The sequence below is a fragment of the Apteryx mantelli genome, chromosome 10, assembly GCF_036417845.1.
Source record: "Apteryx mantelli isolate bAptMan1 chromosome 10, bAptMan1.hap1, whole genome shotgun sequence".
Taxonomy (NCBI): domain Eukaryota; kingdom Metazoa; phylum Chordata; class Aves; order Apterygiformes; family Apterygidae; genus Apteryx; species Apteryx mantelli.
In genome coordinates, this window is record NC_089987.1 from 22,261,929 (window position 1) to 22,288,642 (window position 26,714).

General features: G+C 54.9%; 1 protein-coding gene across 1 annotated transcript; it reads left to right on the forward strand.

Annotated features, from left to right (window-relative positions):
• The first annotated feature begins 6,983 nt into the window (after nt 1–6,983).
• Nucleotides 6,984–26,002, forward strand: SLC12A3 (solute carrier family 12 member 3). Its single transcript, XM_067302916.1, has 26 exons — nt 6,984–7,283; nt 8,553–8,699; nt 9,101–9,176; nt 9,458–9,553; nt 10,329–10,468; nt 11,295–11,405; nt 11,927–12,038; nt 12,785–12,915; nt 13,452–13,536; nt 14,278–14,432; nt 14,975–15,082; nt 15,975–16,098; nt 16,240–16,341; nt 16,471–16,626; nt 16,945–17,044; nt 17,394–17,505; nt 19,292–19,432; nt 19,851–19,957; nt 20,595–20,677; nt 21,560–21,637; nt 22,732–22,833; nt 23,359–23,470; nt 23,868–23,954; nt 24,592–24,727; nt 25,058–25,125; nt 25,861–26,002. Exons 1-26 carry the CDS (start codon nt 6,984–6,986, stop codon nt 26,000–26,002), a joined length of 3,111 nt encoding a protein of 1,036 aa, XP_067159017.1.
• The last annotated feature ends 712 nt before the right edge of the window (nt 26,003–26,714 follow it).

Sequence of the window (26,714 nt, forward strand, 5' to 3'; positions counted from 1 at the left end):
CCTATGACATGTTCAAGATTGTTCCAGCTGGAGGCGGGCACCTCTCGGGGAGCGCTGTCAGCCTGGTAGGCTCGGGAGCATGTCCTGCAGTGTGTCCTTTCTCCTGATAGCAGAAGGGAAGACGAGAGAAGACCTAAACAACGCCCCACCAGTAAGGGGGATTTGGTGAGTCACCCAAGAGTTGCTGGGAGGGACGGTGGGTTGGGTTGCCTGACAAAGTCAGCTGGTTCGTGTGGAAAGCTTTATTGCTGTCATTAACATTTCTGGCATATTTGTGTGCGAATGTTTCTTGGTATGTTATTTCGGTTCCCAAATTCATCTGCTCCACTAGAGACCAGGTGAGTGGAAAGCAAGTGGCAGAGCAGGGCCTCGCTTTTTTCTGAAGCTTGCAGAAAATCCTCACTGGACCAGCCTGTCCCACGTACAGTCCTGCAGGGTAAAGCCGGCTGCTCTTCTTTTCTTGCTGGCACTCAGCACATGCCCCTAATTAATCTTAGCATCAAACCAGCCCACCTACAGAGAGACCAGCGAGTCTGCGCCTGCCCTGAGACAACCTCTGACCTGAGCAACAGGGTTTATTCCGCAAGGGTGAAGGCCACTTTCCCCTTGGTGCTGCCCTCTCCCTGCTCCACCTTGGCAGTGGGACAGGAGGCCTTTGGGGCTGGGCTCTGACTGCTGCCATCTGTGGGACCTTGTTTGCCTGTTCGTCACCTATCCCTGCTCAGTTGAGCTATGGGGTTGCCTCGCTGGTGTGTTTCTAATTTCAGATTTTGGACTTAGGGAGGTTTTAAAAACAGCACGTTATCCTTTCCTGCCTGCCTTTTGAGGATGGCTGTAGCAGAAACTTTCGGGTGCTTTTCAGTCATCACAAGTGTTACCGAAAGAGACAACTGACAGACGTATGCAGTTTGCTCCCTTTGCACTCCGTGATTGACTCCAGCCTTTGGGTCCCTTCTGAGCTAACCAGAAATGGAGCTGTGTCATACTTCGTTCTGAAAGCCAAGAAGATCCAACTGCATTGCATTGACAGAAGAAGTAAATATCAGGCATCCAAGGCCCTGGAACTAACTTTGGAAAGTTAAGGCCCAACCCTGTTTCAGACAGGATGTGTGAGAGGTTGTGGGTATGCCAGAAGGCTGCCATGGAGAGCTGGAATTATTTCCTGTTGATGCCTCTCTGATTTCTTCTTACATCTGTGCAGGTGATGAATATTAACAGCACATCAGTCCTCCTGTATTTTCAAGAGTGGCAGGCTCCAGCTCTGCGTCTAAACCTGGATTCAGCAAACCTGGCTCTTCCCTGCACAGCTTTAAGGGCTTTGCTGCACTGAGGTAGATGCTGATGCACATACCGGTGCTTCACTGAGTAAGGCAACCCAGTGGTTTTCCAGAGGTCACTGTTTTCTCCCATTCCAAGCTTCCAGTGTTTTATATGTTTATTCTTTTGGAAAGAACAACCTGGTCCTGCTCCCTCGGTTTTCCGACTGGTAGACGTTCTGCTGTTGGAGTGAAGTACGTAACCCTTGATACCTTGGTGCTCTGGCATTCCTAATGTGCAGGCTCCCTCTTGGTTTTCTGAGTGGGACCTTCTGGAAAGGTGGTTTGGGATGTCATTAAATGCATAAGCTATGTGTTTGGAGTAGCCTGGTCAGAGGTACTGATGCTAGAGACTCCCTTATGAAAGGGAGTAGTGCTCCCTTCCATGGTGTAGTGCTTTCAAGAGCATTACCTCAGTTTTCACGTACAGTTATTTACAGCAGCATTTTCTCACTTTCTTTTCTAAGCTAGTGTAATCTGTGTCACAGAGGAGCAGGAGACTGCACTGCTGAGCGTGGATTTTACCACAGTGCTGGGCACAGTCCTCTCTCAACCCTGCTGACTCCACTCAGGGGTATAAAGGCTGTTTGAGCTGCTGCTTATCCGTCTCATGATTCTTGCAAAGGAGCAATTTTGGTGGTAGTTAATTACCAGCCATTGCTTAGGTATCCTGATGAGGACATAGTTGTGCACCCTTTGTGTAAACATCAAGGCCCAAGATGTTGGGAACACTCCTTGCGCACAAAGGACTTTGGTTTCCTTTCACAAGCCTGTATAGGTCAAATAAAAAATCTTGATCCTGCACAGCAAGATCTGAGCAGATTGAACATTTATACTTTGCCAGGCACAGTTCACAGTAGAACCGTGGGCGGTCGTCTGAGAACTGAATTTATTCCTAGTATAAACTGACAAAATTCCCCTGAACTCAGGAGTTCTGCCCCTTTATACAACAAAAAAGTACAGATTGAGACTGCAGATAAAGGATTTTCTAGGATCAGAAAATTCAGCTGTGCTCTTTCCTACTCCAGGACTCATCCTCGGCAATGAAGATTCGCAGGCTAGAAAGTGAGGTGGCAGCTTAGGGGTGGCTCACACGTTTGAGAGAAATGCAGCTCACGCTTCCGTTGCTAGAGAAGACCTGAAGAAAGAGTAAGAAGGTGCTTTTCTTTGAAAGCGTGTGACGTTCAGCGAGTTTACAAATGCAGCAGACATGTTGAGTATCCAGGTCTGTTTTCTGTGGTTTGCATAGCTCATCTGTAGTGAAAAATCCATGAGTACCTTGGTATTGGTATCAAGAATCTTCAAGTTTGGCAGTCTGGAAGTTCTTTGACAAGTGACTTCTCTGTTGATGTGTTCTGGATTTACAGGGGAATTGCAGCATTCAGCTCTGTTTGTGTGGGGTGGCCAATGAAGGATCTTTTACCAGTAAGTATAAAATTACTCATGGCGAATTTCTGGCCCATGCTACCTGGCCAGTAGGAAAAAGGTTTAATCTTTGCCAAGAGGTTAACCTTGGGCTACTAGTAAAAGCCATGAGTTTCTTTGTCGTCCCCCCCCCCCCCCCCCCAATAACAATGCTGACGTTAAAACCGTGCTGGGCATTTAAGTGTTTTCTCAGTGGAGCCTGCAGTGTTACCCCTGGTGCGTGCTTGGCTTAGCTGGTAGCCCTGGTTGGGTTCCCATCTGCAACCTGCAAGATATGTTTCTAGTTCTGTGGCTTTTCTTGGATTTCCCCATGTACTACAGATTCTGCATGGTGATCCTGATTTTTTTTTTTTTTTTCCAGAGCCTTCAGCTGGAATGGGTCTGTTAAATGAGTCTCCATTCTCCACTGTGGTCTCCCACAACTGCTGCATTTGTCTAAGACAGCGACCGCAGCATTTGGATCTTGATCCTTGCAGGAGCCAAGGGGATTTCATCAGAAAGAAATCATTTCCTGAACTTAGTTCTTCTTGTTACCCTCTCTACCCTTCTGTGTTTCCCCAACCTTTCTAAACCCCAGCCTCTCCTTGAATCATGCTATATTTCTTCCAGCCTAGAGGAAAGAAGGTGATATTCTTAATTCCCGTTCTGTATTCCTGGGGTGGGGACAGTGCTCAAATATTGCTGCCGTTCATGTCCTTACACCAGTATCCTCATCCTGTTTCTGTATGGATCTGAAGTAAGAAGGGAAGGGATGGAAAAGCCGTCTGGAAGAGCATAGGAGTTGATCCCTTTGGTGCCATCAGGTAAGGTTGCCAGCAGTTGCCTGAATAACCATGTATTTTCTCTCTCCAGGCTTCCCTGCAGCGTCCTGCTCTGCACTGTGCGTTTGCATGCTGAGCCCCTGCATCGTGCATGTGGCCCATGTAATCCGGGGCATCGCCGTGCCAGGGCGGTAGGTTCCTTCTCAAATGGAGATGGAAACATGTCTATTAAAACTTCATTAAAGGCTTGTAGGAATATAGTGCTTTGGCAAACTTTGAAAGAAGCCTTATGTAAAGCACTGAAACATTCTCTGCTTAACTAGATTAAGGTTCATTTGACCCATTTAATACTCATAATGGGCCGAGGGACCAGCGGGAAGTGAGCGAAAGCCCCGCAGAAGGGGGTTTATTGGCACCTCTTAGCTGTGTGAATAGAGGCTTTTTCTGCCGGACACGGTGCTTAAATGGAATGGGTGCCACATTTATCCCCCGATTAGAGTCATTGAGCTGCGCTGCCTGACGGCTCCCTGGCAGCTCGCCCAGCGAAGCGGGTGGGCGAGACCCCCGCTGAACTGGCGAGGGAGCGCTGCCGGGCTCCGGCGGCAGCTGGCCCGCCGTCGGCATGCTGCTGCGCGAGCGGGAGCCGGCGCTCGGGGCGTTCGGCCTCGTGGCCGTGCCAGCGGGAGCAACGCGCTTTGCCCCCGTGGAGGGGTCAGGTCCCGCTGCAGCACGGCAGAGCCCTCGTCGCCTCGAGCCGCTTCGCTCTTGCAGACGGCGTGAGCAGCCAGAGGTATGGAGCCGAGAGAAAGGGAGCGGTACTGCTGAACCGCGACCGAGCGCGGCTGGGTGGACGTGCTCGTGGCTCCCACGGAGGCGCTCGCAGCGCTGGACGGCCCCCGGTATTGTTGCTGCAGCTGGTGTTGTGAATCAGGCCGACGACAAGCGCATCCTACTATCCGGCTATTTCACTACACCAGGGTTGCATCATACCACTTGCTTCGCTCTTCGCCCAGCGTCTGGAGTCTTCACATCTCTCCTGGAGCAGCTTTGACTGTGCCCTGTTTAACGGAGAGCCCCTATGATCTGTGCTGCCTTGGGAAAGTTAATTTTTTTTGATTAAATAATGAGGTTATAAAATAAAGCTGTTCCTGCTGGGTATGAGTCTACTGCTGTTTCTGTTGTTTTGGATGGAAGTTGCTGTCCACCTTGCAGGAGGAGTGAATTCCTGCCAGATAACAAAATATTGCATGAGGTGCTGGCCTGAAGCTTTGTCCTCGTCCCGTCCCGCCGCAGTGCTGTTCTCTGCGTTAGCGCTGTGAATCGGAGGCGACGAGACGTGGTCTGTGCACCGGTTCCCGTTTTTGCTGCGGATCCCGGGCCTCCTGTTTTCCCCATGCAACTGCTGGGACCGTGTGTCCGCCTGCCGCCCTGCTCCCCGCGTGCTGCAGGTCCCATCCTGGCTGCGCAGGTGTGCAGGGCCCGCGGCGAGGGGGGGCTGCGCCCTGCTGCCAGACAAGCACGTGCTTACGTGCTTTGCTGGGTTGGGACCGGAGAGCGCAGCGTGTGGCAGAGTTTAGGCCTTAAATTGGTTAGTTGCAAGTTTCTCAATAGCAGAAAAAGTGACTTTTGCTGGAAACAAGGTGATCTTGGCTGAGTCTTGATTGCTTCTGCCTTTATTGCCATGTGCTGGGGGAGGCTGCGGGTTCCTGGGTTGGCTCTGGCTGGAGAAGTGCGGGTCCCGGGTTGGCGTCTGCCAGGCCGGGTGTGCGAGGGCTCCCGTCCGCTCTGCCGAGGGCGAGCTCTAGGAAACCTCGGGGCACCCTGCAAACGCCTGCGCCGGCACCGTTTGGGCTGCGCTCCGAGGATTCACGAGGCGGACAGTCGGAGTCGGCTGGCGCTGGCGGGCGCGCGGCGGGAAGCCTGTCCTCAGGTTCCCGGGTAAGCGGGTGCGCGCCGACCTGGCGAGGGCTGCATAACCGCGGGCTGGAAGCGGGGAAATGCTTGTGTGAATGCGAAAGGCGGCCAGAGGCAGCGGAGCAAGCAAACCGAATTTTCCATTAACCGGCAAAGCAAACGGGGCTGAAGTTCAAATGGGCTCTGGCGTCGCCCGCACATTTTATTGCCTGCCTCCTTATTTGCTGTCTTCAGCGATCTTATCGGTAACTGCTTTTAAATGCACATGTGACACCGATGCTCAGCCGTGCCTGTGCTCCGGACGTGTAAAAAACCACCCCACCTCCTGCCCGAAACCCCGGCCTCGCTCCGCTCGCCTCCGGGGTTTCCGGAGATGGCAGCGAGCCTCCATCGCCTCTGCCCGGGGCACACGCCGGCCTTCGAAGAAGCCTCTGGTCCCTGCTGAGCTGGCGGGAAACGGAGAGCATGTCTCGTGCTGAGGCCCGAGTAGGAAAAGGCTTAAGCGGGACGTGATTTGGGGGAGTTGTTGGCTGAAGCCCGGGTGCAAGCCCTGCTCTGCTCTCCGCGTGCCCCGGGAGCCTGGGCCAGCCGTTGCGTTCCTCCATGCCGCAGGCTCGCTCGTGCCGGAGAGGAGAACGGGGACGGGGGAGACGGCAGCCCTGCGCGGGGAGGCAGCAGTTCCCCGTCTCTGGAGCAGGATGGGAGCAGGGCAGGACGAGCCCCAGTCCCCGGCTCTCAGCACCCTGTTTCTCCCAGGGATGAAGGCCATGGGCGCCCTCACCTTGTCACCCATCCATCGCCCTGGGTGTGCTGGCGAAGGGGCTTGCATCTGCCGCTGTCCCCTTTTTTGTCACCTGAGCTGCACCACCTCCTAGGAGCTGCCATCGCTCCTCGTCTGCTTGCCCATTGCTCCCCCTTTTCAGACGCTCTTCGTCAGAGCCCATGCAGGGACATCTCTCATCCCTCAGCTGTTTCTTGTTCCCTCGTTTCCCTGGCTTTTTGCTGGAAGGAAGGGGATCGATCCTCCGCGCGTGCCCTGTGGCCCAGCCGGCGCAGCACCGCCGGCTCCGAGGCTGCCGGGGAGATGCCGAGATGCTTTACGAGATCCGTAGAGTTTGGGGCAATATCTCAGGGAAGGGCATGTGCGCGTGGGAGCGTTGTTGTTGTTTTCCATAATAAATCCCATTGGGAACAGCATGTTCCCTCGTTAGGGCCGGAGGCAAGCTAAATGCCATATTTCTCTGCTGATCTGTCCTTGGGACTTAATCTCAAATCCGTTATCACTGCCCCGATCAAGCACTGGAAGCCAGCGATGCTGGTTACAGCGCTTTTGATGTCCCTTCGAGCTATTTTTCCCCCCTGACCAGCTCGGGGTGGTTCAGGCCAATTACTTTCCCCCGTTAGCAATGCTTGTGAGTTGGGGGGGGGGGGGGTGGCTGGTGCCGGTTTCGCGGGGTATAAAACCCGCGCGCCCTTTCGCGCGCCGCCTGCACCGTCGCACCTCTCCGTGCCCCGCCGGTGCCGCGGCGGCAGCGGGACCTGGGCAGGCGGCGTGGGCAGCGGCGAGATGGCCGAGCTGACGGCCGCCGAGCTGCCCGCCGACCCGGCTTGCTGCAGCGGCAGGTTCACCATCAGCACCCTGATCGGCGCGGAGGAGGGCGGCAAAGCTCCCTACGGGGCCGCCGAGGCCGCCGGCTACGACAGCGCCCATCCCACGCACCTCTCGGGCAGCACCCTCTACATGAGGACTTTTGGCTACAACACCATCGACGTCGTGCCCGCCTACGAGCACTACGCCAACAGCAAGGTGGTGGGCGACGCCGGGAAGGGGAGGCCCTCGCTGGCGGACCTGCACTCCATCCTGAAGGTAAGAGGGGGCTCCGCTCCGCCACACGCGGTGGGGACGTCTCGCAGCGTCTCTTCTGCGCCCCTTCCCTGTGCCGCGTCCGTAGCATCCTCCTCTCTACCACCGACTTCCCGGCTCTGCGTCGTGGGGGGGCTGAGACCAGCTCCTGCACCCAGAAAGGTTCATTAGTTGTCCTTGAATGTCAACTGAAAGCCCAGCCATCGTGTTCTGTTTTGGGGCTGTTTGTATCCAAAGTGAAACACGGTGGATAAAATCCCTGCAAAGAGCTCACTGGGTTCTGCTCCCGACCGATCCCAACCCTGCGTGAGGGCGCCAGGAGGGGACCCAGCTGGCTGAAACCTTCCCAGCTGCCAGACCTGGCTCTGCTGTGTCCCGGAGGGGAAGGTCTTGGCCAAAATGGCCCAAACAGAGCAAAAGGGGGTTCTGCCGGGAGCGACAAATCCCAGGGATCCCCCCATGCGCGTGCAGGGGCAGCGCAGGTTTGCCCTCCTCCGTGACGGCGGTCCAGCAGCCAGGCTCTTCCCAGTGCCTGGCAAAAGGCAGCTTTTTTTTTCCCCTAAAGGAAGAGCTCAGATTTTTCCGGGTGGAAATCCTGCTCTTTGGAAGGGCGGTGCAGGTCTGCGCTGCCAGGACACGTGCAAAGGTCCCTGCGCAGACGCTGCTGAGGGCACGGGCACGTCACTCTGCTGAAGCTTGTTATTCCGAAGCAAACTTAGCACGGAGGAGAGAGCTGGGGGATTCGGAGCCAAGCGTTTATCCAGAAAGTGGGGCCGGTGGGTGCGAGCCTCAGCGCCGCTGCTCACCTGGGAGCTTCACCCATCCCATCTCCCGTGCGAGGGTGACCACTGTGCCCAGCCACGGTGCCCAGCCCGGCCACCACGGCCCTCCTGAGGTCTCGGCAGACCTGCAGTTACTCCGTTTCTGCCTTCAAGCCGTGCAGAAACAACGTGCCCCTACGGAGGGGAGCGGAAAAGGCCCTAGCGCGGGAGTCTCCTGCCGGGAGCTGCTCATTTGGTCTCAGGGCCGGTCTCGCCGTGTCCCGGGCTCGCTGCAGCCCGTGTGGCTCTTGGCTGGAGACGGACCGCTTTCTCCCCAGGGGCAGAGCCCAGGGAGCCCATCCCCTCTGGAAACTGCAGTCCCGACCGTTCGCTGCCTTTGGGCCTGCTGGGCTCAAAGCTCGAACCTTTGCAGTGCATCAGGGCAGCAAGGTGAGAGGAGGCCCCCCGAGAGCCCTCCCCGCCGTGACCTGCCTTCCCGTTGCCTCTGCAGCCTGACACGAGCCACCTCCGCAAGGCCGTGTACGAGCCCCAGCGGAGCAACGGCCTGCCCGACGGCATGCCGGAGGAGGAGATGGGTGAGGACCACAAGGCCCCCCCGGAAGAGCCCATCCGGTTCGGATGGGTCAAGGGCGTGATGGTAAGTGCGGCCCCGTCCAGGCTGGAGGAGGCTGAAGAGTGTGGCTCGCCCCACGGTGCCACCCCAGGGTCTGTCTTCTGCCCCTTTCCTGCTGTCCCACTCGGGGAACCAAACCCAACCCTCCAGGCAGGGCATGGCATGAACTTGGCCAGAAAGTTTTGAATTTTTTCCTATATATATATATATATATATATAATTTTGCAAGCATCTATATTCTTTGAATAATTTGACTGTCTCCTCGATGGGTCGTTTTTAACTCCAAGCCACTGATCTGGAACCACCTCTCCTGGAGGACCAGGAGATCTAACGTGGCTTTCAAAGTTCCCAGGTGCCTGTTCCCTGCCGTACAGTCTGCAGCGCCTGCGCTCACGGGAGATCACCCCTCTCTGTCGCCCCTCCAGATTCGCTGCATGCTGAACATCTGGGGAGTGATTCTCTACTTGCGCTTGCCCTGGATCACAGCCCAGGCAGGAATTGGTGGGTGCTTCTCCGCTCTCGCAGTACTGCTTAGTGCAGGTTCAGTCTTTGGTCTTTCCATGGCCTAACATACATGGGATATAAGGCGGGGGGAGTGGAAATGTTGGTGGCATTGAGCACAGGTCAGGAGTGGGGACAAAAGAGAGCCAGGGTCCTCAGAGGTGCCCTGGGAGGAGTGGGTTGAGGAGGTGGGCTGCGAAGGGACTGTGGGGCCGTGCGAGTTTGGGGCAGGCTGGAGGTGCCAATGAAGTAGCGAGCTGAGCCGGACTCTCCCGCTGCAGCGCTGACGTGGCTGATCATCCTGATGTCCGTGACGGTGACCACCATCACTGGCTTGTCCATCTCTGCCATATCCACCAACGGCAAAGTGAAATCAGGTAGCGTCCCCCCATCACACTCCTGCCTGCTTGGCCTGCTGCCTGCTGCATGTTCAGGGAGCTTTGGGCACTGCCCCTGGCTACAAGCCTCCGACCACACCACGGGGAGAGGTTCCTCTCACCCCGCTGCCCAGTGTAGCGTGCTTTCAGCCTCAGGCTGCCCCACAACCATGAACTTCCTCACACATGGTGTGACCTAAGGGCAGGGATCACATATAACGGGCAGGTTGGGACCACAAGAGACCACGCTTCTGCTCCACAGAGGTTGAGCCCCGCCAAAACCATCCTCAAGAGCTGTTTTTTTACAGCTTCTGTTGATGCACACTCCTTCCAGCCCTTGCCAGGTTGATGGCTAGAGAGCCTCGCCTGACGAGCTCTGCTTGTCTCCTCCTCGAGACATCCTCATGATGAAATACTGAGTGGAAAGGAGATTTTATCTCAGCAGGCACCTTTGGCAGCAGCTCTGTCATACTCTGCTTAGTTTGGGTCTCTGTACTTTGGAATGGATATTGAAATATCATAGAGGCTTCAGAAAGACTCAACAGACGTGAGAAGTAGCCTAAAAATTGAAGTCCAAGCAAGCACCTCAGGTGGTAGAAATGCAGCTCCATCACCTGGAAATGCCTCTTATTTGTTGGTAAAAATTCCTTGGTTCTTAAAACCATCACGAAGAAGAGTTGGATGCTTTTAGTGAGAGGTGGGGGGACGAGGAAACACGCATGGGAAGAGGAGGAGAGAAAGCAGCTGATTTCACAAGGTGTTTCTGCTGTGTTAGGGGGCACCTATTTCCTCATCTCAAGAAGCCTCGGGCCGGAGCTGGGCGGTTCTATAGGTCTGATTTTTGCCTTTGCAAACGCGGTGGCTGTGGCCATGCACACAGTGGGCTTTGCAGAAACTGTCCGTGATCTGCTCCAGGTAAGAGATCAGAGCCGTGCCTTGGAGATCCCACCCACAGCCTCTCTCTGTCCCTGAGTCCTTCCTAACCAGCTCTTGCTGTGCTGCCTACCGCAAACCTGCTTTTTCATCTCGTTTCCACTACGTCTCTCTCCCTGTTTGTCTGCTCACGGTGAAGCGCAAGGTCGCTAGGGCAGGCTGGATGCTTGCGCCACACGGAGCCAACACGAGGGAGTAGTTAAATTAGTTATCAATATTTGTGTTAATGTTGGGACGTTGATAATCAGCCATCAGCAGTTAAAGCTGGTGGAAATCATTGGTGGTTAGGTAAGGCAAAGATTTATTTACCCCTCTGTTCCAAACTGCTCTTAGTTCAAGACTAATCTCTATAATATGTCCTTTCCTTTAGAAATCAGAATTGATATTTTTATTCTTTACATTTCTTTTCACTAGTATTTTTGGACATGATTCCTGCAAGAGTTGTACTCCTGGGTGCGCATTCACCACTTGCCAAACCATGATCTGGCTAGTGCTCAGATTAGCTTGGTGCCCCTCTGCGCAGCCGAGAAGAGCTGCAAGGTGCCTTCCTGGCTAAAACATGAGCATAATTAAAGGCCATGGTGTTGCACTGTAAAACAGAAATCTGGAGAAGTGCTGCACAAAGCGGATTTAAAGTGGTTCCCTGTGGAAATCTGATAGCTTACTGCATGCTAGAGCAAAAGAAAGATGGCTTTCTGCTCCTGCTTTAACATATTTTCTGTATGTGCTAATTAAAAAATCTGGAGAAGGCTCATGGGGGGGGGGGCTCCCAGGGTGGCAGGACACTGACGTGCGCTTCCCTTCTCAGGAATATAACTCTCTCATCGTAGACCCCACAAACGACATCCGCATCATCGGGGTCATCACGGTGACAGTGCTGCTTGGCATTTCTTTGGCGGGAATGGAGTGGGAGGCCAAGGTAATAGTCATTTCTTAGGCTGAACCAGCCCAGTCTGATTCCCAAAGGCCACAGAGTGTATTTTGGCCCGTACGTAGGCTACTCTTTAACAGAGCTTCGATAATTGGCGTAGCCGTGGCTGCCTCCCATGAAGGACCTTGTGGAGAGCTGCTCGAGAGGCTCCCCCGCTCGGGGAATTGCTCCCAATTCCTGCATTTCCCAAGGCTCCCAGTGGAGACGCTGCTCTAGGATTGCCAAGGGGCAAGAAGGGGGATTGGGGAAGCCCCAAAGCCTGTCCCCCCCGGGCTAGGGGGAAGGATGGGACCTTAACGCCAGATCGCTGAAGGTGGCAGAGCGCTGCTACAGCTTGGAAGAGCAGTCCAGGCAGTCAGAAGACTAGATGGTGGCATGTTCATAGCTCCCACCAGATGGCTGGGCATGGACTAGGATTCCTCCTAACACGATTTTCACTCCAGCTAGCATTTGCAGTGGGCTCGTACCCAAAAAGCTGATCCCTCCTCTGAGTCTTTCTGATCTCTCAGGCACAGGTATTGTTCTTCCTGGTCATCCTGGTTTCCTTCATAAATTACCTGGTGGGGACGGTGATCCCAGCCACAGCAGAGAAGCAAGCAAAAGGTTTCTTCAGCTACAGAGGTGAGTCTGCTGTGTGTTGTGATTACACTAGATGCATTAGAAGATCAAAGCAAATAGCTGGAGCCTGGCTGTTTGTTGCCATTTCAGGAGAAAATTACTGTGGAAAAGTGTTTGTCAGCTGTGAGAGCTGATGGATCTCTGGTTGTGATTGTTTAGGCAGTAATGAAATGTTCCTCTTCAAATTGAATCACTTTGCCTATTGTTTTTGAAATAATCCTAAATCAGACTGCTTCCCTGGATCAAAACCTGCAGGCAGGCATTATGTCTTATATCAGTACCCATCTCTCGTTTTACGTGCCCCTGCCGCCAGGCAAAGGATGAAGATAGCAAACCAAAGCCCACTTAATATCCTCTCCCGCTTCTCATTTTTGTTTCCTGCTCAGTCCCAAATCCCTCCGGCAGGTCAGGCCAGGTGTGAGCCCTCCCTTTTGAGAGGGACGCTGTTCCTCAGACACTTAGGTCCCCCAGGCCTCATGACACGGAGTGGAGCAACTCCTTGAAACCGTGACCCCCATGTCTTTCCCTTCAAGTAGCACAGTGCAAGGCAGGAGTTGGAGTCAGCCCTGCCTGGAGTGGCTCGGAGTCATTAAGGGCATGGTGTATAACCAACTTTGGTCACATTACAATGGCAGTTTGCCTCTGTAAGTGCTGTTCCAGCTAGGATGCTTAAATCAAGAGAAAGGCAAATAGGAAGACCCTGATCTGAAGAATTAAATGAAAATGCTTCTTCTCTGCTTCTTCCCCAGCTGACATTTTTGCCCAGAACTTTGTGCCCAACTGGCGCGGACCTGAGGGCACCTTCTTCGGTTTGTTTTCTATTTTCTTTCCATCAGCAACTGGCATCTTGGCTGGAGCCAACATTTCAGGTGATTTGAAGGTACGTTTTGACCATTCCTACCTGAGCAGACATTTCTAGGGGAAGGGAAACTGGCAGGGGCAAGACAGAGCTCTGGAGCTGGATGGGACAAGGCATGGCCTAACCTCGCTGGTCCCTAGCCCCACAACAGAATTGGTTTAGATTCAAGTCCCATTTTCCCTGGGGAACTGGTTACAGTTTTGGTCCAGCTTTTAGAGATGGTCATTTGTCTAAATTTTTTCTTCTGAAAACTTTTGAAAAGGCAATTTGCAAAACTGATACATACATAAATCAAAACGGCGTATGTTCAGAGGAGCAGTGTAAGGGTTACAGCACGCTGGCCCAGCCAGTGCATCCATCCTCTTGCCTTCTCGTGTGGCTGTCAGCACGGCCAGCTCTTCATGTTTGGAAATCTGCACCCTGCTAGGCCCAGAGCTGCTCTGCAGCTTTTTGTTGCAATGAATTACAACTCCTCCCATAAAGCAGCTAAAATTAAATGTGACTTAGTGGTGCTCCGGGAAAGCTGCTTTATAATTCTTTGCGATTCCCTTGGACAGGATCCTGCTGTGGCAATTCCCAAAGGCACCCTGATGGCTATATTCTGGACCACGGTGTCCTACCTGGTGATTTCTGCTACGATTGGTAAGCAGCGTGCCGTAGGGCGAGCTGGGTGGGGAGCCTGAGGACATGCACAGGTGTGGGAAGCCTGGCGGGATGCAGGTGACAGATGTGGTCCGCAGGAGCTGGGAGTGAGCCGTACAAATGAGGATTAATACTCTGATCCAAGTGCTTGCAGATGTTTGTGCTGATTCCTGCTCATTCCTGCTAGGTTACAAGGGGCAAAATCCTCTGAGTGGCAAAACAGAGCGTTTTGGCAACGACTTGTGACTTTGTTCGGGCTCTTCAGTCCAGTCTCATGAGGAGGGGCAGCCCCACCGTGGGAATTTAGGGGACTTAGGAAGCGAAAGGTCTGCAGGGACCTGGGCCTGGGTTGCACGAACCTGCAGCCAGCAGTGCCAGACCAAAAAGGTGAAGGCGCGAAAAAGCCGGCCACGGTCTGACCCTGCACACGGCATGTGCGACCCCCAGGACAGGAGCCCGGGAGCAACAGGTGTTTCGGTGGCTGAACGCGGTGCTGCTTCGGTATTGGGGGGGCATGAGCCCTGCGGTTTCGTCGCGGCTGCCTTGCTTCCGGGCTCGGAGCGGGTCTGGCACTGTGCTGGACTGTAGGGCCAAACTGCTCTGCAGGCTCGTTCCAGCTCCTACCCAGAATTTGGGACTCTGATCCCAAAGCGCACTCTGGGCAATAAGAGACGTGGCCCGAGGGGTTTTGCGGAGGGGGGGAGGGAGAGAGGGGAAGCGAAAGGGGCTCTGCTCTCGCAGGCGCCTGCGTGGTCCGCGATGCCTCCGGGAGCCTCAACGACACCATCGGGGCCGGCTCGCTGGGCTGCGAGGGTTTGGCGTGCGGCTACGGCTGGAACTTCACCGAGTGCGCGCAGAAGCAGAGCTGCCGCTACGGGCTCAGCAACTACTACCAGGTAGCGCCTCGCTGCCCCGGACGGTGGGATACCAGCGAGGCCAGGCCTGGGGGAGCTCCGGCAACGTCTCCGGCCGATGGCACAGCCGCTCTGTCACCCGTTCGTGCTTGCAGACTCGGTCTCTCTTCATCCTGCCACAAGTAGAAACCCTAGCCCATACCTCAGTGCTGCTGGGGACTATTTATGGCTGGTTTCTCTCCTGTAAGGGACAGATTTCCCGCACCAGGAATGAGGCAGCAGCCTCCTATATCCCGCTTCGACCTCTGCCCAGAGCGTCCAGGGAGGAACGTGTCACGGCGGGCCGGGAGGGGATTTTGCGCTCATGCGATTAAAGGCTGACATGCAATGGGGACACACGAGGGGGGATTCGTTCTGCGTGGGCAGAGCTCGCTTTTGGACGCAGCTGGACTTCACTCCTGGGTGGCATCAGTGGAAACGGAGGGTTGCGGGCGGTGCGGAGGGGAGCAGGCTGGGGGTCAGAAAGCTTTGGGGGCTGATGTGCTGGGGTGCCGCAGGGATCTGACCGCCTGGTTTTCCGGTAGAGCATGAGCATGGTGTCCGGATTCGGCCCCCTCATCACAGCTGGGATCTTCGGCGCTACCCTGTCCTCGGCACTGGCCTGCCTTGTCTCAGCCCCGAAAGTCTTTCAGGTGAGGTGCGGTCCGAAGGAGCGGTGGAGCAGGACGGTGCAGGGGGAGGCAGAGGGCTGGGAAAGAGCTGCCGGTGCCTCCTGACATCTCGGGTTTAAAAGCAATGTCTGGGAGTTCAGAGATATAATTACGGAGCAGAGCGCACCACGGACCGGGCAGATTTACAAGCAGAGCAGAAAGGGCTGTCGCCTTCCCGTTAGCACCGCACGCTCCAGCGTGTCCTTCACGATAGAAGGGTGAAGGGTCGCTGGTGCCACCCAGCCAGGTCCCGGTCTCTGCCCAGCCAGCTCCACGCTTTGTCCTGCCGCCAGCAGCTGCAAATAACTGGCTGCACGGCCAGGTCTGTGCTTGTGGGCAGTGTCCTGCGCTCCCAATCCTGTCTCGAAGTTCAGCGTGGGAGAGAGGCAGCACCCCTCGCTCTCGGCTCCATGCTGTCCTCCCAGCCTCATTCCCCGGGCACCGTGGTTATGTTCTGCAGAGTTCAGAGCTTGGGCAGGTTTGCAAGTTGTATTAATTGTGGTAATTAATATAGTGCAGACTATATTAAGGAGGTGCAGGAAATGTGTGTCTGGGGGGAGAGCTATCCTCCAGGGAGGGAACGCAGTCAGTGTCTTTAGGGCTTTAGGGGTATGAGGAGGCCCCGGGCAAAGATGCTGCAGTTTGTGAAGGCGTGAGGCAAATTCTGCTCTTGCATCAGGGACATGTGCAACTGCCCTGAGATGCTGCTTTACAGGCTCGCCGCGAGCCTCGTCTCGGAGGGGAGCTGGGGTCGTGGTTTCCACCAGCATCCCGACCCTCAGCTCAGCCTCTCCCCCCGAGCGCATCTCAGCCGTAAGCAGCGTTTGCAGAGGACGCAGGGCTCCCGGCGCCTCTCAGATGTTTCTTCCCGCAGTGTCTCTGCAAGGACCAGCTCTACCCTCTCATCGGCTTCTTTGGGAAGGGCTATGGGAAGAACAGCGAGCCCATCCGCGGGTACATGCTGACCTACGTCATTGCTGTGGGTTTCATCCTGATCGGTAGGTGCTTCCCCCGCACTCGCGCACCTCTTGCCCCCAGCAAGCTGCGTCATAGTTTCCTTGGCCACCTGCGTAACTCGGCCTCGGTCCGCTTCCCAGTGGCTCTGGGGTGAAGGGTCTCTCTCTGTTTCCTCCCCGCAGCTGAACTCAACTCCATCGCCCCCATCATCTCCAACTTCTTCCTGTGCTCCTATGCGCTCATCAACTTCAGCTGCTTCCACGCCTCCATCACCAACTCGCCAGGTGGGCTGTGCGGCGCCGAGGAGGTGCCTGGGTCCCAGGCGTGCCAGTTCCTCCGCCGCCGCCACGGGGCTCCCCGTCTCTCGGGACTACGGGAGCGGGGCAGCAGCTGCTGTCTGTTTTTGCGTGCAGGCTGGAGACCGTCATTTAGGTATTACAGCAAGTGGGCCGCTCTGTTCGGCGCGGCCGTGTCCGTGGTGATCATGTTCCTGCTGACGTGGTGGGCCGCCCTGATAGCCTTTGGCATTGTCATCTTCCTCCTGGGATACGTGCTCTACAAAAAGCCGGGTGCGTAGCAGGGGCGCCTGGCGCGGCGGCCATCGGGCAGCGCCGGCGCGAGGGACGGTGGAGGGCTCCCCAGGCTGGAAGCGGCTCGCCCCGCGCTGTGCACTCTCCTGTCCTCTTGCCTGCCTGGAAAGGAGAGGCTGTCACAGGGCGGCGAGGGCCCCCGTTTCGTGTCACCCTGGCAAGCAATGAAGCACCTATATGTGGGTCCTGGCTCTGGGGTAGCCCTTCCATGGCAGCTCCCTGCGGGAGGCGTTCACTTGTGCGCTAACCCAGCACCTCTCGCCTTTCTGTTGCACGTGAACATCGCTGCCGCCGCAGACGTCAACTGGGGCTCGTCCGTGCAAGCGAGTTCATACAACCTGGCCCTGAACTACTCCGTGGGGCTCAGCGAAGTGGACGAGCACGTCAAGAACTACAGGCGAGTGCTGCTTTCGTTCGACACTCAAAACCTGGTGGAGGCAAGGCTGCCTCCTCCCCCTGCAAACCCAGGGTGGATCCCCCTCTATGGCCACGTCCTTGTGGGACGCGGGAAGGACTGTTCTCATTACCTTTCCCAGCCCAACTAGACACAGAGGCGTTGTTCTCTTATCCAAAAGGATTGAAGAGTAAGGATGGACCCTCAGCCATACGCTTTCGTCTCATCCTAAAGATGCTTGCTATGGTTGCTGTTAGCCACACATGGGAAAAGAGATATGATTCCTTCCAGAAAGGCTTAGTGACTTCTTACTGTAAAATAACAGCATGCCTCCTGCTTTCTTTCTCTTTAGACCTCAATGCCTGGTCTTAACTGGACCCCCCAATTTCCGTCCAGCCCTGGTGGATTTCGTGGGCACTTTCACCAAGAATCTCAGCTTGATGATCTGTGGGAACGTGTTGATAGTGAGTACTCGCAGAGCACTGCTCTTTGCCCCCTCAGTTAAAGGGACAACAGCCCTGAGACAGGATGTAAGGTCTAGTCAGACCCCAGTATTTGGACATCTGTTCCAAGGCTGATGGCGGGGAAGCTTTTCACGTTGCATGTGGTAATATTAAAACCAGGAGGGTCTTTAATACTCACGTACCTAGCACAAAGCGTGGGTCTTTATTTCTCTCTACTCCTTGGGAGGGAGTCAACTTAACTTGGTGAGAAGAGGGCTACAGCCAAAGATTTCCGTTCACATTGTAGCAGCAGATGCTTTTACTTCTGGGTTTCATAGTTTTTTGGCCTCATTCAAGGCCGAGGAGTTGCGTTTCTGGATCCAGATGCACTGAATTTTGGCAGCAAGGGCACTGTGTGTTGGAGCCCTGATACTCTGCCATGGCTGTTGAGCAATGCAGCCGTGGTGTCACAGCTGGTGACAGAGCAGCTTGCAAAGTCTTAGCGGGATAAGAGAAAGAAAGAAAGGATTTTAAGCCCCCTGTTTCAGGATGTGGGTCCTAAGGTATCAGAGTAATCCACATTCTGATCCTGGTGAGAGCAAGTGAGAAATCCCCCATCCTTTAACAAAATATTTCCATTTAATGGTTTTCATTCAACTAGAGAAAGGAGAAAATCAGGCCACATAAAAAATACATTTGGCTCCTGGTCTTGGGGGAAACTAGCAACCTGTGGGAGGTGGTCTAGAAAATGCATTAGAAAAATCCGGATTGTGTCTTGACTGGATCCCTGGGCCAGTGATTTAAATATGCATGCTTATGTGCCACCTAATGATGAATTAAAAGCAAGACTATTCCTGCTGGCAGTCTCTCCGGCTCATTAAGCAATATTGATGACGTGCTACAACATTGTTGTGGGCTAATAGCTTCCTGTCACAGATGAATTGACAAAACAAAGATCAGACATTGCTCTTGTAGGAAAAGGACATTGATCAGAGGATGAGGTTGTGCTCTAGTGAGTTCAGACCTTCAAGATCAAACGGTGACAAGAGCTTTTTGTGTTTGCCTGAGGTATAGCAGGAACATGACTGCTCACACTGAGCCAGATTGGCAAGAACGTGATCATGCTAAGGCAGGCCTGCAGCAAAGCCAGCAGGCTGGAGCCAGTGTCTGGCTCAGGGTGGCCTGGAGCAAGTCCTTTAGGCTGGTGTTTCCAAGCCTGTGGTTCAGGTATTCTGGATGCGCAAAAGTTCAGAGGCACACTGTCTGTAGTGAAGTCTTCCAGCCCCGCTGAGTCACTTGTCAGAGGAAATGTTGATATCCAGGAGATACTGGGTTAGGACTCTCTCCATCCAGCATTATCGTCAGTGGACATTTTGCCACTGAGTCACCACTAGAGTCAAGGACTTCAGGACTTAGTCCAACATGATGCACTTTGGCTCCCAAGTAATTGTGACATTTTTGTCTTATACCTCTAATAGATATTTTGAGACCTCAGGAGCTGATATTCACATCAGCTGTGCAGAGGACATGAAGTATAACAAATTCCAGCTGTTTTGCAAGAGGGGATTAATTATGTGACTGTTGGCATGGTATGTGTCAGCTGTTGTCTATCAAAGTTCATTGGCATTTTGATACAACAGCAGCTTTCCATGCATGCAGTGGTTAAGTCCAGGTCTTATCAGTGATTCAGGAAGCGAGGAAATGGAGCTCCTTGGTGATAAAATCACCAGTTAAAAGGGGATCGCCTGTTATGTATGCCCAAAATGCTAATACTGCTGTTGTACCCTTTCCTCCTGCTTCCCAACAGGGACCACGGAAACAGAAGATGCCAGAATCCAGGCTGATGTCTGATGGCCATGCAAAGTGGCTTAGCAAGAGGAAGATCAAGGCTTTCTATACAGATGTGGTAGCTGAGAATTTGAGAAGTGGAGTCCAAATACTTATACAGGTAGAGCTGCAAACCAGCTCAGCCCCAGCCTTGTTGGTAACGTGGGTTAAGATTGTTTTAATGCTTCTGCTGATGAGTCTTCAGCCATTTCAGGAAGGACAGGTCAGGCTTGCTGATGCCACTGTGTTTGCTCAGGGGTGATTGGAAGCAACAGCCAACCTCAGACTCTGATTCTTCCTGTCCCTCCTCTTCCATCTTCTGACCATTCTCCTGAACTACCTGACCCCTCTTTGCAGCCTTTCCACCACTACTCCTTTTTGCAAAACATGCCTGCAGCCCTGTCCCTTCTCTGATGTTGTTGTGCTTTGCTAGATTGCACCCAGTGCTCTCGCATGTGCAGAATGACAACACCTGTGTCTGTCCATCCCCACAGAGGGATCTCAAAGAACATGCAGTAAATATCCCTCCTTTTTCCTAGGCTTCTGGTCTTGGGAAGATGAAACCCAACATCCTAGCACTGGGGTACAAGAGGAACTGGCAGACAGCCCACCCACAGACCATGGAGGATTACGTAGGAATCCTGCAGTACGCTGGGAAGCAGATGGGTTGACTGCTCATGTAACTTGCTTGGCTGATGGGAGGACTGTGTGAACAAGGCAAATGGTGATGGTGGTGTCCGGTCGGTCTCTTGCTGGCAGACAGCAAGCTGGATCTGTAGATCCATCAGATGGCTCAATGCCAGTATCTGCCTTCGGGTGCATCGCTGACTTGGAGGCATGGGGCAGGGCTGCTGTAGCCCCTGGCAGAAGGGTGTGTGCTGATGGGTGGCGGGTGGCATGTGTGAGGTGAGTGCAGCCAGCCCCTGAAGGGACACTTCTGCTGCCTGGGGGAACTCACGGGCTTGGTGTCTCCAGGCTGGTGCCTTCCCTTTGCTGGCTGATGATGGTAGAGTGAGGGCAAGGATTTTCATGCAAGCTCAGGACAGAAACTGCAGGTACAGAGTAGTTTGCTATTGCTCTTGGCTGGAATAGATGGATTGCCTTTCTCTCAGATTTCTGTGGGAATCGTCATTAAAGACCATGGGCCCCAGAATGACCAGACTCACATGTTTCATAGAAAGGTTTCAGTCACTGCGCAGCATGAACAGGATACTGCCTGCTCCTGTTGTGCTGTCAGATACAAGTCAGTCAATGTTAACTGCCTTCTCTCACTCTCCTTCCAGCGATGCCTTTGATTTCAAGTATGGTGTGTGCTTAATGAGGATGAAAGAAGGGCTGGATGTCTCTAGAGTGATGCAGGCTCACGGTAAGTGTCTGCTGGCACTTATCTGGAAGGGAGGCGTTGCTCTTGTCTGGGGCTAGCCCTGCATGTGGCATTTTTCCCCCATCTTCTTTTCTTTAGAGGAAAAAGGGAGACAGTTTTTGGGTGGCCAGTGCAGCTCAGAGCTGGGGGCTCAGTTGCAGAGCCTGGGGTGCCGGCACATGAGCTGAGTGCGCGGTGCTGTGGGTCACGTCAGACAGCACTGCATCCCCAGGCAAAGGCCATGGACCCAGCATCTCTGGGGGCATAACTCCTGGGGCTGGTACCAAGGCATTCAGGATGGGTACGCATGCCCCTCACACTGCTCTGTAAATCTCACCTGCAGTGAGGAGCAGGTCGAGGGCATCTGTGTGCCTGCGGGAACAAGGGGCTCCTCTGAAGAGATGTTGGCACACACAATGAGGTGTGTGGGACTCAAGGACATGAGACTGTTTGGGACCATCCTAGTTATGGTCACCAATTGCCTGAAAATGCAGTAGGATGCTAAAATTGGGAGGGTCCCTGGGGTCGACTCTGCTCCCTGGTATTCATATGTCCTGTTGACAGAAGCAGGTTTGTCTCTCCGTCCATCAACCATGCTTCAAAAGATTCAGCACATTTTGGCTGAAGAAATTCATCCACTTGCAAAGGGCTGATACAAACATTGGGGTTATTTTAGTCCCCTTGGAACCCTCCAAGGAGCATAGCTGGGGTCTGTTCCTTGTGCTGACCTGGACCAGAGTGAACGCTACCTAAAGCAGCCTCCACCTTCAGTGCAAACTTGGCCCTGAGTGCTTGCATGGAGGTTACCCGGGCTGCAGCACTGGTTTGTCCTTCCCGACCACTCTGTTCTCACTGTCTTTGTTCTTCTCATTTCCTCCCTCCCAGTTAACCCGATGTTTGAGCCAGCAGAAGACCCCAAAGAGAGTGGCACCGGTGGCACAGCAGCCCCCGTCACAGGCACATGTCAGTTCTAATTAGGTTCTTTACAAAGTGCTTGTTCTGGACATGCAATGTAACTGAGCGGTGGTCTATCAGGTGAACAGAGACCTGGTGCCAGCTCCAGCCCGGAGTGTCCCGCAGTCTGAGGACATCCATTTGGAGGGCTGGGTTTATAAGCAAGGGCATCAGCCGATGCTGAGTCAGGTTTTGCATTTTCCCAAGATTTGGGGATATGCAGATCAGCACTAGCCTTGACTCTGGACTGATATTGAAGCATTGGCAGGATAAGGCTCGGAGGTCTTTGCAGTGTAGGCAGCAGGCACGTTTAATGCTCTGAATAGGAACTATCTCGAAAGAGCGGACAAGTCTGGAAGCAACAACCTTGAAGCAAAGGGCATGGTCTTGCGGTACGCCTTATCCACATATCGGAGACATGCTGCTGAAAGGAGCGTGTCCCTTCTCCCCTGCTGAGGAGGTCTTCTGCTCCCCTTGCTGCAGATCTAGCACTTGTGTGATGGGGAGGTGGGCGGGAGCAGGAACCGAGCTTTCCCTCGGCTCGGTGAGCTGCTCCGACTTAGCCTGCAGCTGCGCTAGTGCAGCACGCGGGGCGGGAGGCAACACGTGGGACTGCCCCTGTCCCCAAAAGCAGCAAGGGAGAAGGGCTGGGTATGTGCCCTACAGATGCTGCCCTTTTTGCAGCTGGGATTTTTAGTATCCCTCAGAGCTATGAATTTCTCCTCTCGGACTCATCTTTGAAGGTATTTTGCCAGTCTTCTTGAGCAATGCAGGTGGCAAAGGTGTGATCTCACCACGCATTTCCAGTTGTCACTATGTGCTTGCGCTCTTCTCTACATGAAGTTATCCCAGGACAGCAGGTTTCACTCGCATAGTTTCCCCCAGGACCTTTTGATGAGACAACCCTACTAATCAGCCTAATGAAAGCTATTTCCTCTCCTTGCCAACCTGGCCGGGCTGGCAGCTGTTTTCCTTCGTGACAACCGCTGCTGTTCGTGCCGACCCTTGTACCACTGGCTGTGGGACACTTCTGCTGCGAGCACAGAGCTGGCGGGGTTGCGGGTCTCTCTTGCTCATGCCGGGACTCTTTCTTGCCTTTCCAGGGGACCCCGACGCCTTGGCAGCTGGACAGCAGGCAAGCACCGTCTTCCAAACTGAGCAGGGCAAAAAGACCATTGACATTTACTGGCTTTTTGATGATGGAGGTAACCTTTGCCTTTAATTAACACAGTCCCTGTATGAGACAGTCTGGCCATCTAACGCAAACCCGTCCTCTCCCTTCCGTGCGGTCCCGGCGAAGCTCAGTCCTCGCTGCTGTGCTCACAGCAGGGCGAGGGAGCAAACTGCTGAGCTCTGTTGCCCCCTCGTTGCAAAGAGGCAGGTCGTCAGCACCGAGGCCTCTCCAGCGCTCCTGCCCCCGTGCTCCCCGTGGCTCCGTACCGCTGGAAGGTCAAGGCTCGGGGCTGGGGGCTTTGCCAACATACCGCCGGGAGCCTGTGGCACAGCAGGGAACTGCGAGCAGGCTTCTTGTGCTGCAAGATCGGGCAATATAATGAGCTTCTAAAAAGAGAGGCGGAGAGCAGGGTAAAAACGTGCCATGAGCATCTCGTGTTGGCAAAGCGCTACCAAGCCCTCGGGGCCTTCTCCGTCTCTCGGTCTGGAGTTCACGCAGGCGTTTGGCCGCCGCGCGCGAGTGAGCGGGCTGAGCGCCTCGCTGTGCTCTCCGGCAGGTCTCACGCTCCTGATTCCCTACCTCCTCGGGCGCAAGAAGCGGTGGGGAAAGTGCAAAATCCGGGTGTTCGTCGGCGGGCAGATCAACAGGATGGATGAAGAGAGGAAGGCGTAAGTGAGGGCCCAGCAGCAGCCGCTTTCTCCCAGGAAACTCCTGCCTGTCTCCAAGGGCCCCAGGGTCCTAACAGGAGCCGGGAGGATCCCGGTCCGACTTGCTTTCGAAGCAACATTAGCCTCATGCCTTGGAAAATAAATACAAAGACATGAAATGTGAAAGTAGGGTGGGAAAATGCAAATGAAAATGCAAACTGAGGAACATGGCAGGATTTTTCCTATGGGGATGAGGCCAGGAGCAGGTTGCGCATGAGCAACCCTGGCAGCAGTGCCTGGCGATGTGGCGGGGTGAACGTTTTCAGTTCACTGAGACGGGTGGGAAAATGCTTAGTAAAATTTCTTGCTATTTAGAGGCCTCATTTTTTTTGAAACTCCCTCCTTTTCTGTCCGGCAGGATCGTGTCGCTGCTGAGCAAGTTCCGCCTCGGCTTTCACGAGGTCCACATCCTTCCAGACATCAACCAGAAGCCCCGGCCTGAGCAGTAACTCATTTCCACAGCTTTCTCCTAACCCGTTTCAGGCCGGTGACGGTGTGGGTGTGCGAGTGCGTGCACCCGTGCGTGCCTAAGAGCCCGGGGGTCCCTCCTGCCCCCGAGCCACCTTGCTCACGACCAACCGCGTTTTGCATAGGTCCCCTCCGATTTCAGCACGGAGGGGTCGTTTAAAACCGCAAAGATGAGGAGGAGATGACGCTTAGCGACTGCCCTTCTTTGCATTCGCTTTTGGCTGGGGAAAGGCATCTGGCGGGCAGCACAGGGGGCTGCAGCTCTGTCGTCACCCCAAGGAGCAAGCTCGTGAGGGTGGCTGGTAAAAACGGAAAATCTAAAGGATTTGCAAAATTCATTATTTTTAAAAACGCAATTTAAAAAAAATTTTTTTCCGATACACTTGCTGAACAGACAAAACCAGAGAAGAATTCATTTCAGACTGATCTGTGATGTAGTTTTCTCAGCAAAACGGAAAAAAGAAAAGAGGTCTAGCAGCAGAAGAGCCCAGTTTCTGGGGCTGCTGATCCAAGCTGTCCCCTCGGCAGCGAGACCCCAGCGTCTGGCCACGTTTCCCCGGGACGACAAAAGCCACTCGGGCCCCGCTCCCTGACGCCGTGCGCTTCTTTTGCAGCATCAAGAGATTTGACGACCTGATCGCTCCCTTCAGGCTGAATGACGGATTTAAAGATGAGGCTGCAGTGAACGAAATGCGGCACGATTGTCCCTGGAAGATTTCGGACGAGGAGGTCAATAAAAACAGAGCCAAGGTAGGACCCCTTCCAGCCCCGGCGCGGGGGGGAGGCTCAACGGCTGTGGGTGCTGCCGCAAAGGGCCTCCTGATTTTAAGTCAAAGCCCAGTCTTCTAGGAAAGTCTCCCCCAGCACCCGGGGGAAAGGAGGCGAGGAGCTCGGGGGCGCCCGCTGGCTATTCGCTCGCGCGCGTCCCCCTCTCCAAGCGGCAGCAAGGGGAGCGCGGCAGCCTGGGGCGAGCAGGAAGCTCCTTTGCTTCCAGCATGGGGTTCCTGGGCCGGGGCCGCCGCCGCCGCCGCCGCGGTTGTTTTGTGGTGGTGAACGCTCTGCTCTCTCTTTGCTCCTCAGTCGCTTCGGCAGGTGAGGCTGAACGAGATTTTGCTGGATTACTCGCGGGACGCGGCGCTCGTAGCAATGTAGGTGCTAACGGCCCTGAGCGCGAGCGGGTTCCCGGCCGCGCGGCTCCCCTTCTCCGCGCTGCCCTTTCGGGAAAACGGGCGTGCTTTGCGGTTCGTTTTTGTGCTCGGACGGTGGAAATGGTCCCTTTGGGCTTCTCCCTCCGCGCTCGTAGAGCCCGGACGGACGCTCGTGCCCTGAGCTTTACCCGGCCCTCGTGAGGGGTGCGGAGCCGGTGCGTCCCCGCACGGCTGCAGCCACGCCGGAAAGCGCCGCACGGCGCCCGCCCGCCCGCGGCCTCGGCGGGGACGCGGGTGTCCCTGTCCCCAGCTGGCCAGCTGTGCCGCTGGCCCCTGCCGTCCTCGGTGCCACCCGCCCCGGCACCGCCTGCACCCAAGTGCCGCCGAGGGATCACCCGGGCAGGCCCCCGGCAGGAAGAGCGTGGGTGCGTGTGCGCTGTGCACCTCTATTCGTATGAGGGAGATGATAATGTTATCTAGCAGCCAAGCTAACCCGTGCACCCAGTCATTCAGGGATGTTCTTTTGGGGATGTTCTTTTTTTTTTAGGAAACGTATCATTTCTATAACCCGCAAATTGGCACGTGCATTTCAAAGAGGGGCTAGTCGCTGAGAGCGGCGCGGCGCGGCTGCTCGCCCGGGCCCGCCGAGTCTCCGGGGGGTGAGACGCTCCGCGGGGCTGGCCGAGGGTTTCTGCCGCCTCCTCTTACCTCGCTCCCGTTCTCCCCCCTTCGCAGCACGCTGCCCATCGGCCGCAAGGGTCGCTGCCCCAGCTCCCTCTACATGGCCTGGCTGGAGACCCTCTCGCAAGACCTGCGACCCCCTGTCATCCTGACCAGAGGAAACCAAGAAAACGTTTTGACCTTTTACTGCCAATAAAACGTCCTGGATCCCCGCTGACTTGGGATGTGCATTTTTCAGGCCGGCTTTGATCTCAGGGCGGACTTTCCCGGGGTTTTGGGCAATAACTAACTCACGTGGTTGCTGGCAACAGGTTGCTCTCAGAAAGGTCTAGCGTATACCAGCCGCGTCTCTCTTAGGAAAACACATTTTGCTGCTCTCAGTCGTTGCCCCTTCCAATGTCGATTCACTGTCCCCGCTCTGCCTTGGGTGCCGGGACAATAGCAGGAGAAAAACGGTTTACCTGGGAGATTCGCAGAGGTATTCAGCGACTCGAGCATCCGAGGCCCCTCGGGTGTCACCCCGCCGCCTGCCCATTTCTCTGCTTGCAGCCGTGCAGTTTGTACGCCCACGTCAGCGATGCAAGGCTCGTAACGCCCCTGGGGTCTGCATCGCCGCGTCCGAGGGGCGGCTCGCCGGCGAGAGGCAGGGCCCCGGGCTGAGCTCTGCCCTCTCCTCTTGGCTCTGCGGGCCCCCCTGCCCCTTTGCCCTTGCAGCCGCGGCGGCTCTAGAGCTTTCTCGCTGGGGAGGATCTCGGCAGAAAAACTTGCAGTAGACATTGGCATATAGCACGGGTATTTTTAAGAGAACAATATTATGCAAAACAAAAATGGTACTGGTTATTCGCCGTCAAGGAAATGCTAACAAGGCAAGAATATCTAGCTGTTGCACAGTGGGAAGACAGAAAAAC

What these genes read in the sequence shown, in the direction of transcription:
- SLC12A3 (XM_067302916.1), top strand. Translation starts at nt 6,984, where the DNA reads ATGGCCGAGCTGACGGCCGCCGAGCTGCCCGCCGACCCGGCTTGCTGC. An exon ending in ACCTGCACTCCATCCTGAAG is followed by an intron (nt 7,284 to 8,552) that starts GTAAGAGGGGGC and finishes TTGCCTCTGCAG; the next exon opens with CCTGACACGAGCCACCTCCG. An exon ending in TGTGGGTTTCATCCTGATCG is followed by an intron (nt 16,099 to 16,239) that starts GTAGGTGCTTCC and finishes TCCTCCCCGCAG; the next exon opens with CTGAACTCAACTCCATCGCC.